The sequence below is a fragment of the Sylvia atricapilla genome, chromosome 9 (assembly GCF_009819655.1).
Source record: "Sylvia atricapilla isolate bSylAtr1 chromosome 9, bSylAtr1.pri, whole genome shotgun sequence".
Lineage (NCBI taxonomy): Eukaryota > Metazoa > Chordata > Aves > Passeriformes > Sylviidae > Sylvia > Sylvia atricapilla.
The window spans coordinates 31,203,747-31,214,873 of NC_089148.1; the positions used below are offsets into that span (position 1 = coordinate 31,203,747).

At 39.7% G+C, this 11,127-nt stretch overlaps 1 protein-coding gene across 2 annotated transcripts in view; it reads left to right on the forward strand.

The window, feature by feature from the left end:
* Positions 1–8,281, forward strand: part of LOC136365163 (BEN domain-containing protein 5-like) — a 564,308-nt gene extending 556,027 nt beyond the window's left edge. For both annotated transcript variants that reach the window (XM_066325516.1, XM_066325515.1), the window contains 2 exons: positions 4,040–4,253; positions 8,083–8,281. In XM_066325516.1, the coding sequence (XP_066181613.1) occupies positions 4,040–4,253; positions 8,083–8,243 (375 nt within the window). In that variant the 3' untranslated portion in view covers positions 8,244–8,281. The remainder of the gene's footprint in view (positions 1–4,039; positions 4,254–8,082) is intronic.
* Positions 8,282–11,127: the final 2,846 nt, after the last annotated feature.

The window sequence follows — 11,127 nt, forward strand, 5'->3', positions numbered from 1 at the left end:
TCTTCCTAAATGGTTTCTAATGTTTCTAATGTGTTGTAGTCACATTGCGGAGAAGCCGTCATGTTTGGGTTGGAGTGCAGGAGTTAATTATGAAACTTAGAAGGAAAATGAGGCTTCCTTGATGCTAGCAGAGGCATTGCCACTGAATTGAGCTGATGTAGTGCTTCTTTCCCGAGACTTTGGGAAGTTGCTGAAATACCATCCAGCTCTAGTTTGCCAGAACCTGACTGAGAGCTTTTCAGGTTTCAGCGTGTTTAACACTTCGACTGCTCATCTACCTAGGCCTGCTTTTACAGCTGTTTCATTATCACTAAATGAATGTGATGTTTCTTATAGAATTGCCTGTGCAGATCCTGTTTCTTGGTGTGTATAGATGCATTTGGTACCCTAATCTGAGAACTCTTAGGGAGGAAACATCCATTCCAGCTTTGCCATGCAGTGGAATTACTGATGGAACATAGCAGGAAACTGCATTTTCAGATTTCTGTTGAAAAATCAACTGCACAATGTCTGTCCCCTTGAAGATGAATTCAGCATAATCACTGAGGACAGAATGTACATGAAAAATAGTAGAATCTTGACTGTTTGACAGGTATTTGGTTCAGATAGCTTTTCTTTCCTAATATATTTAAATATATCATTTGCTTCATTATTTTGTGTAAATTTGTGCAATGAGGGTGTATTACTATGCAAGTTTTCTTTACCTCCTCTTCCACTTAAGGTCTGTGGCGTAAGGCACATCCGTTAGTACTTGTACAGCTTTTCCTGCACCCTTTTTTCATCTGTCAGCTTCTTGGTGCTTCTTTTCCTGAAGTTTTCTGTCTTTATAGATATTAGTATCTCTTTAACTTTCTTTTTGTAATTTTGGTTCTTGATTTGCCTATTTACTGGGTCTGCAGCCAGCTCAGATGCTGAAAATGTGAACTCATAATGTATTTGGAGTGTTGCAGGGTAGTTTTCTTCAGTTTTCCTTATTTATGGCTTTATTGCAGTATTCCTTTATTGGTATGCACCACTAGAGTAGTTGAAATACTTTTTTTCCAAGTCTTACCCTTTGTGGCACCAGATTTGATCTTAGTAGGATTCTTTCAAAGCAGATAAATCTCTTCCCTCCAGAGGGGGAAAACCGAGTCACTGAAAAAGAGCCTATGGCATTCATTTAAAAAAAAAAAAAAAAAAAGAAAGAAGAAAGAAAAAAAAAAAGATTTCATCTTCTGAGACCCGTTTTAGATCTATTGCAGATGTTAGCACAGCCACACTGGTGAGCGTTGCTTTGAATTCGCTGCTGTCTCTGTTGCATTGTGCTTGAAGGTTGATCCTGCAGTTGCTGAAATTGGGAGTCAATTTCCCATTGATTTCATCAAGACAAGAGGCTGGCTCGTGGGGCAGCTCTTCCAGCAAGAAGGGAACATCTTCTGAGTGTGGAGTACAGTAAACTTCCCAGAGCTTTGGGATTGATAGGAAACAGTACCGGGCCTGTTGTAGAGAGGTAAACTGAGACAGGGGCACATTGAATTCCTCACCGTAACACTGCTACAAATAGAAAAAGGGAGACGGAAGGTTGCTGTGGCTGTGGCTGTCTGTCACATGGTTGCTTTTGCCATAGGTGTTTCATACCAGTGATTGCTTTTTTAGTTAAGTGAAGCATGTTAAAAGAAGAGATGATCTGTCTGAAGCATAAATATTAAAAATACTTCCTGTTACTTGTTCTTTTCTTTTGAGTAACTTCAAGCTAATGAATAATGTAGTAGCTTAAGAGACTAAATAATTTTTGGCAAAGGCAAACCCTAATTTTGGCTGAGAGGAATTGGATTTTTTATCAAATACAACAGTCCCTACAACTAATAGTATAGACACCCAAAATTCAGTATCTCACAGCATTTCTAATCTTAGTTATTTTCTAGGTAACTTTCAGACATTTTCCTGGAGAACTTTTCCAAGATCTAACCAGAAATAACTACATTAAAAAATGTACTGAGATTATTTTCTGAGCACAGACTTCTCACTCCTCATTGAAGCCGCCTTACAAAATATGTAGAGAGCACCAAGAGACTCTGCCTTTTAAAACGTTATTTATGAAGAGGCTCAACAACAGAGTAAAAGGAAAAAAAAAAGCGTAGTGTTTGTATTGTTGTTATTACTAGTTTAATTTCTGTCCATGCAGACTCGTGAAAAGCTTCTTAGAATCCCTTTAATGCAGAAGATTCTGCAGAAGAGGCAGCTTGCTGCATGGTTTTATGCTTTAAGGAAGGTAGAGAATCCTTTTTTTTTATATATGACATAGATTGTAGCCAAACCAGTCATTACTCTATTTAAGTTTTTAAACGTCTAGTTGCTTTTGAAGGATGCCGTTGTAATAAAAAACTTCTTGGGGTTATAGTCCTCCTTAATAATTAAAGAAGGTTTCCATTTAAAGGAAAAATGGTATTCAGTTGAATACAGGCAGTAAAATGTTGGGTATATAAAATTTTACAGTAGCTTTGTCCAATTTTCATTGCATTTAATGGGACTTCTGTGATACTGCTCAGATTTGTATGAGTAGCAGGCACAGTTTATGTAAAGCCAGATGAAATGAGTAAAACTACAGCAAACTAAGGGCAGAGCAGTTAAGGCAAACAGTCTTCTGATGCAGTTTTGCTGTGGGATTTTGTTGACAGGATTTTTTTAATCATAAGAAGGTAGAAAGTTTAAATGTTAATGTTACAGAAAGAACACCCATTGGACCAGATCTAACCAAAGCTAGATTTTGGATATGTAGCAATCCAGTTGTTTGGTGTGTTGCACTTGTCCAGATTGTCTCAAGGTAAGTGCAATGAGCTCTGATCAGCAGTTGGCAGGTGTAGGTCACACCTTAGATTGTCATGATGAGAGCATGTGTCCCAGTGAGTGAAGCCCATCACATGTGAGCGAAGCCTGCTGTGTGCAGAGGGAGCTCAGGAGCCTGCACTGTGCTCCAGGAATTGGAGCATGGACATAGAGGGTACAAAGTGTCTGTGGTTCCACGCAGGGCCAGCGTGTGTGTCCTGGTTGTGTCAGACTTCTGGTTACTTGTGGAGTTACCTCCGTGCTGTTGCTTGAAGGTGTCCCGAGTGTCAGGACTATCAGCTCAAACATGTAGTAGCAGCCTAAGGATGGTGCTCAGATTCTTGTCCTGCATTGTCTTAAGACTGGAGCACTGGCAATCTTGGGGTAGAGACACAGGGTAGCCCTGTGGGAGATAACCAAGCACAGTCAGTGCTGAGCAAGACTAATAAGCAAAACCAGACTTGAGCATCTTCCTTTTGGAGACTGTCTGGTGGCTTTCCCAGCTCCTATATTATCCTGCTTTACTACTGCAGTGAAATACCTCGGCTTCCCATTGTTTGGATAATGGAAAGTTTATGATGTTGCTGCAATGGGTCATTGCCTAACCACAAAACAGTATTCATGTGGTGCATTTACATTGATTGTACGTGATAGACACACTTTTGTGTTAGACCTGGAAGTTTTACAAAGCTTCCAAGCTCTCTTGGCTTATATTGAAATTGGAGCTCTCAAAATCCTTTCTCCCCTTCCAGTTAATTTAAACAATCAGGCTGGGTCTTGCCAACAGGTACAGAATGCAAGTTAAGAAGTAATTCCCTCTCTACTGCCTCTGGAGTATGCTTTGAGTAAAGTCTGTTTTAGCCAAAGATAAGTGGTTCATCTTCCTCCTGAATTAGGCTGGTGCAACTGCTTGGTTTATATGCTGTGCATAATTTTATAATACTGGGTATGTTCACTGTTTCCTTCTTCGATCTCTGTTCCTGACCACAGTCTTTCAGGAGAGAGGTGTTGTGGGGGGGAAACGTAGAGATTAGTAAAAGGAGCTATTTTATATATTGAGGTTGACTTGAACTCCCTGACCCACAAAGTTGGAAAAGTTTCAGAGTTAGGCAAAATGGATTTGTTCAGCCCTAATTACTGTTATTTTAGTTCCTAATATTAATGTTCCTACAGCACTTGGATACTGTTGTGTGCTACATACCATAGATAAGTTGTTATTATTACTACCTTCTAGGTCCATCTTGGCAGTGGAATTTGGGTAGATGAGGAGAAATGGCACCAGCTGCAAGTAACACAAGGCGATTCAAAGTATACAAAAAATCTAGCGGTTATGATTTGGGGAACAGATGTTCTCAAGAACAGAAGTGTCACAGGAGTTGCAACCAAAAAAAAGAAAGATGCCGTTCCCAAGCCACCTCTCTCACCTCACAAATTAAGCATTGTCAGAGGTAGGTTATTTGAAAACTTTTGCTTCCTGCTTTGGAGTTTAACCATTAATCACTGAGTTGAAAGATGCTTCTTTTCAGCTCATTTAAAATTAACTGATTAAAAACTGTAATTCAGATTGCTATTGCATTGTGAAGTGTATACATACCCAGGAACAGTAAAACACATTGCAATAGCTGTGCACAGTGCAGGCCTCCACAGCTGAAGAATTGTACATTGACTTCAGTAAGGTTTGAAAAGGTCATCACTTTAGACCACTTGCAGGGCAGAAGTCTGAGCCTGGAGAACAACATGTTGTTCTAGAATTCATTTATGACATGCTGACTTTTTTAAAGTGCATATATTCCTTTAAACAAGACTGAGAGTAGCTTTACCACATCCTTTCATCCAGAATATAACCAGCTCTGGCATGAGGCACAGAAACCATTATAGCTGTGACTATAAAAATACGCACACCTTCAAAGGCCAGAAAGAATAGTTTTACCCTTTTAAGTGAAGAAAATGGAAATAGTAAAAATTAATTGTTGCACTCAAATTGGAATTTGGACAGGAAGTGTAAATCGCTGACCTCATCTGGTAGGGAAAATTGCAATGACACTTTCAGTAACTGAGTCTATACATGTAGTACTCTCAGAGAGAGGAGGCCTACTCCTTTATTTAAGCTGAATGGTGAATTTCAGTCCCTTTGTATCATCATGCCTGTGTTGCATCATTTCTGTCTCTTGGTATTTCAGGCTTCTTTTTAAGTTGGAACTGAGTTGGTTCCTCATAGAATACATACTGAATTTGGATTTTTAGGTTTTGTGTCCATACTAAATTGCAGTAGGGCTGAAAAAAACTTCCCCATTTGGTAGAACATCATTATTCTGCATTTCCTGTTCTTAGTTGCTAAGTGCTCTTAACTGTGAACTCATTAAGAGGTGTTGTGATCAGCCATGAAAGTACCACGTTTTAGAGTGAGAAATACGATTCCTCTCTGAGTGTGTGCGTGTGTCTGTGTCTGTGTTGTGTGGGGAAAAGTTGGAAACTTATCTCCGTACTGTCATCTTTCTTAGTTGATAAGAAATGAGTAAAAGACATGGGTGGTTTTTTTTTTGTTTTTTTTTTGTTTTTTTTTTTTTTTGCTAATCTGCTTCAAGATTATATGTGGAAGTGGAAGCTGTTCCATGCTGATTCTCTAGTTTTGTCTGGGATCTTTAGGTACAATCCTTACACATGTAGCTGAGCAATGATGTACTGGCCACATAAGGAATCCACTCTGTGGCAGTGGCTCCCCTTGTCAGCTCCAGATGGGAAGCAGACTTGGTGTACCCTGGTGTGCATTTACAGGCATGCAGCAAAAAGGGGTCATTTTCCACTGGCCCATTGTAATCTGGTTTCCAGTTTCCCTGCTGGAGGCTTTTGCTCCTCAGTGCTGCTGGCAGGGTTGTTTCTGTGAGAATTTCCTCTTCTACTTCGGTCAGGGCCACTCTGTGTTGCTTGAGCCATTTAAATGACAGATTTCTTCTAACTCCCCTTGTTTTGACTACAGTGAGTCTGCTCCAATAGGTACATGATGAGAGTCAGATGGGGCCCTTCCCTTTCTTCTCTTCCATACCTTTACACTCACCAGCAATTCAGCTCTTCCCTATTTCCTTGTTTTTCTGTGTTTTCTGTCATACTTCTGCTTCAGTCCTCAACCCTCATTTGAATTCTACTGTTACATGCCCTGGTTTTCCATGTTCCTCTTTTTAGTGTTTCTTTCACCTTGTCTCTGATTCCCCTTTTGTTAGACTCCAGCCTGTATAATCTCCTCTTGAACCAGTTAAACTGCATGGCCAGTGTTGCAGGTGCCAGGCTGCCTGTGTCAGTGGGACTGGGTAGATCATATCCATGATTTTCCATGTTGTCGTGTCCTTTGCGTCACTGTGAGCAGGTCTTGCCCCACTTTGAAGAAAAAAGCAAAACAAGAAAAAAAAAATGTCCAGCAAGGGGACAAACAGGGTGAAATATGAGGGAGTTTTCCGTAGCCAGTGATTTGGATCGTGCATCCCAAAATGTAGTGAAGCTCCTGGTTAGCCTTTGAGGTCTACTTGAATCTTTGGTGTTCAGCAGTACAAAGGGGTGTCTGTGCTCCTGTAAAGCCAAAAGACATGGGCGCAGAACCCCCAAATTACTCTTTGAAGACCTAAGCCAGTATCCTTATGCAAGTACTAAACTACTGGTTTTGCACCCCCTCACAGAAATGGAAGAGATGGAGAGGAAAAACTGTGATCAGGGATCTATCTGGGTCACACTGACTTTCAGAATTACAGCTTTTGAATCGGTTCTGTCAAGTGATTCTTTGCTTAACTTTGTGGCTAAAGGAACAACGCAGCCTGTCTTTCACTGGGAGTTCACCTTACTGGGTGTATCTGCCTGGGAGCGTTTCTGACACTGTTGTAGGGCCAGCTTATGTCCTGCAAACAACACTGCCTTTCTTCAGGCTCTCAGTGATGTGCCTCTTCTTAGGTGTCGTGTTTCCAATCATAGTTTATGGATGATCAGCATTTCAGCTATCAGGCTGCATGCTGGTTAATTTCATTTATTTTATATTCAGTACGTCTTACAACATAAAATTCACATTGCTTTATATGTTCTCATCATTCTGTGGACACAGACTAACTTATTTAAAATAGATTTTTGAATGACAACATTAGCTCTTAATGTGTCTGATATCTCTATAGCTTCTTAAAAATCCCCACTGTGTAGTATGTAATAAGCAAATGATAAAAAGTATGATGGATGTGCACTGTTATAAACCTTGTTAATGCAAAATAACCTTTTATAAAACTTCTCAGAGGTTTCCAAATGAACTACAAAGCATGCATAGTACTTAATTTTCATAACTTTTTAATATGGTGCATTAGGAATGTTGTAAACCACGTTAATTAAGCAATAATCTCTATGGCTTTCGGTATATGAAGCAATAAACAGCTAATGGAATAGATCACTAGGCAGAGCAGAACAGGGTTTGTTTAACCAGTCTGGGAAGCCTACACAACAAAATACCAAAAAAACCCAAACCTGCCTGTCAATAAGGAGTTGTGTGTGTTGCACCACTTCAGATTTCAGTAACCTCTGCAGGACTCTGGCACCAAACTACCAAATCTGGCAAGAAAAATTGACTCAACTTTCACTGCCCACGTTGCTTTTGCAGTTATTGCTATCACTTGCTTTTTGTATTCCACATAATGTGTATTTCACCAAGTGTATTGTTCAAACATGCAAGGAGATGGCACTTGTCCTCAATAATCCACCAGTAAAGGTAATATCAGCCCAGGGACCGGGCAGCTGGTAAAGACACAGACATGAATGTATGTGCAAGAGATGTAAAACATGAAATAAATGAGTTACAGTGTTCTCCAGCTGGTTACGGCTTCTCTTCCTAAGCACTGTCATTTCCATACCCTCCTGAAGGAGTGAAAGTGGGAGTGACTCACTATGGAGACAGCTCTGGTGGGACACCTCACCTGGGAAGAGACTCAATCTGCTGTGGAGATTCAGATAAATACAGGAGTCAGGCAGGCAAGACTGACACTGTGAAAGGCTGGGTTTAGCCTTGTTTCTTTATGGAAAGCCTCTTAATGTAGTCACAGCATAACTGGAAGTTGGTCATGCCACTGATTCAAGCCTGGTGACGAATCTTGGCTTTAACAAGATCACTGGTGAATCAAGGAAAGCTTCTCTTGTCTTGCAACAAATATACACAGTGCTTACTCACTGCTGTCTGTTGAGTAGTTTGCCCAACTCAGGGCTATATTGTTTTCTAAAAATATCCTAATGACTCTTTCCTCTTTTTTTTCTCCCCAGAATGTTTGTATGATAGAATAGCACAAGAAACTGTGGATGAAACTGAAATTGCACAGAGACTCTCCAAAGTCAACAAGTACATCTGTGAAAAAATCATGGATATCAATAAATCATGTAAAAATGAAGAAAGGAGGGAAATTGCAAAGTACAATTTGCAATAAATTTTGGATTTTTAATAAAGTCTTAGTGTTTTACTTAAGTGTTGGTTTTTGATTTGTGTGGCATTTTTGCTGATGGGAGAAGCTGAATTGAAGCGTTACTCTCTTCCTATAACTGATTTGTTTTTTTTGAGCGATTCTGTCATGGTGTAAACTGCTTTTAACTAATGTAAGATATATTGTAAGTTCACTCACAATGAAAACTGAAGTTTCCAAGGTTTCTCCAGTGAGTTGCAGTTTGTTACCTGTGGCTGTGCAAAGGTTGTGCTTCTGAGGACACCGACCCATTTGCCCTACGTTGAGTTTTAACTGGAGTTAGTGGATCTCAGCTGCAGTAAAACATCTGCTTAGAAGGAAGAACTGTACATAATTCACTTTGCTATTGAAAAGGGTTTTTATTGTATTTTACAAAGTGTTTTTTCTGAAATGAAGTTTCAGTCGTTCAATTTTTATAAATCTTTGTTTTGATCTCTTAACAATATATTTGATCAAAAATACACAAAGAACGTTTCTTTTTCAATTATCTTGTAGGTAGATCACTATTGCCACCACAGTTAAAATAAACAAAAACCAAACAATAAATAACAAAGAACCCAAAGCTGTAAGTTGTAAAATCATGATAATTAATTTTAATAAAATGCAGTTCTTTTTCAGGGACCAAGACACTTCAGATTTCTGATTGTGGTACAAAGTTCCTCAGTGTGTCCATACTATTGTTCTTGGAATATTACCTTTTTAGTGTATTTGTACTTTCAAACAGTTTAAAAATTGCCACACTATGGCAAGAGTATGTACAGTAGAATATTTAGTACAATTTTGTTGGGGTCCATAACTTAACAATGGACACTTTTAGCACAAATTTTAATTACAAATAAAAAATAATTTTCTACACTGAAGTTAGACTTGCGATGCGAAGTTTTTAGAAATAATTTGTCATCTGAACTATATGTTATTGTCTGTAAGTGAAACAAATAACCTGAAGTCTCTTTTCATGAAGGATTTAGAGATAACTTGAGGTCTGGATTGATGAATTTTCAGGATTTATTATATTAGTGATATCAATTAACCTTCCGTTTATTTTACTCCCACAGATGTGATTATCTGCCTTGCAGCCTGCCTGTTCCCGAGTGTCAGGATTTGTTTCTTTTCTACCACTGCAATTCTGTTTCCTGTAGTTTTGAAAAACTTCCCATTTCTTGTCACCTTCCCATAGCACCACTCCACCCTGACATGAAGCCTTTTCCAGTGTCCTGGAAATGCAGGTGGCTTGGAAAGGAACAGGCGGCTGGGGTGGACTTCCATGCCTGGAAGTATTTAAATGATAACACTTGGGGACATGGTTTAGTGCTGGGATTGGCAGTGCTGGGTGAATGCCTGGACTTGATGATCTTGGAGCTCTTTTCCAACCTGAGTGGTTCCATAGTTCTTTAAAGGCTGGGTGGGTGGAAGGAAAAGAGGAGGGGAGAGGAGGAGGAGGAGGTGTGCTAGAACTGCCGTGCCTCTCTTGGAAGAGATGGGACAAACAACAGGTTGTTTCTCCCTGTACATAAACAATGTCTTGTATGTAGGTGTTTGCTTTATGCTTTCTAAACTCCACTTCCATTATTGCCTTGCACCAGCCTCATACTTTGCTGCCAAACAGGAACACCCCACTTTCACCACTGGTGTCCCTGCGTTCCTGTCCCTTCCCTTAACCCCAGAGGTGTGACTGAAAAGGTGTGTCAGGTCCCACTGACTTCCAGGGCTCATTTCACAACAGCTGCTTCCCATAGGATGGAGCCAGAGCTTTCGTGGTCAGGGGTGGAAAGAGCAGGAGTGCGTCTCTCCAGTGTCTCAGTGTGCCCTGAAGTGTCTTTGAACAGCCTCCCTTGTCTCCTGCTAATATCAAAAGTGTTCTTAGGTAGTGTTTAATGAAGTGCATAAATGTTTATGCTTCCTAATTTGGGATGCTAAATAGCAAATTAGTGTTTAAAATGTCAGTGCATGTATCCTTTTATTAATTAAAAAGAACAAAATAGAGATAACGCTGAAAAAACAGCAAGTTCCCCCTTTGCAAGCAGACTTGTGAACGTACAGGGTTGTTTTTTGGGTTTTTTTAAGTGATGCTAAGGCAAACCACTATTTTGGGGGAAATGTCCATAATTTCCTCAGTATTTTATGGCTTTAGTGCTAATGTGTTTCCATTGTAACAGATTCTTTCATGAGAAGATCAAGCTGCACTTCTTAGAAGATAAGCCTATTTGAGACAGCATTTTATAAAACCTGGAAGAAGCAGCTTAGAATTTAATTAGAGATAGGACTCCAGCCTGGCCCCAAAAATCAGAGGTGTTAATTCCTTCTGCAAAACCAGCATCATCTTTCTAAGGCTTCTCCTTGTCCCATCAGATGTTAATACTGCATTTTGCTGAAGAATTTAAATATTCTCCTTGGGCATGGTATCTTGAAAACCTTCATTAATTTTTTCCTGGAGATTTCATCAGCCTGAGTTAGTTTTTATTTGAGTTCAACCGGGGTGTTTAGGTGGCACAAAAAAGTTCAGTTCCCTTTGAAATGTAGTGTCAATGGTGGCTAAGAAATGTGTCCCTTGGACAGGGCAAGTGGCATTTAATGTTCCACTGGAAACTTGGCTGGGTCATGTTAAAGGAATAGGACATATTGAAGGTAGAACACCTCTTTATTATGTTACAACTTGAACTAAATCTTTGGATACTGGAAATAAGTTTCTTGCTAATAATAAGGCATTTTTTGCACACTGTGGTTGTATGGCAGCATGCTGGGGGCTCTGCAGGGGGTAATGGGTGTGTGAATAACATTTTATTCATTCTATTTGGTCATTACTCGTCTTTCCCTCCCCGTGAGCCAGTATCAAGGTTGTACAATTGTTTCC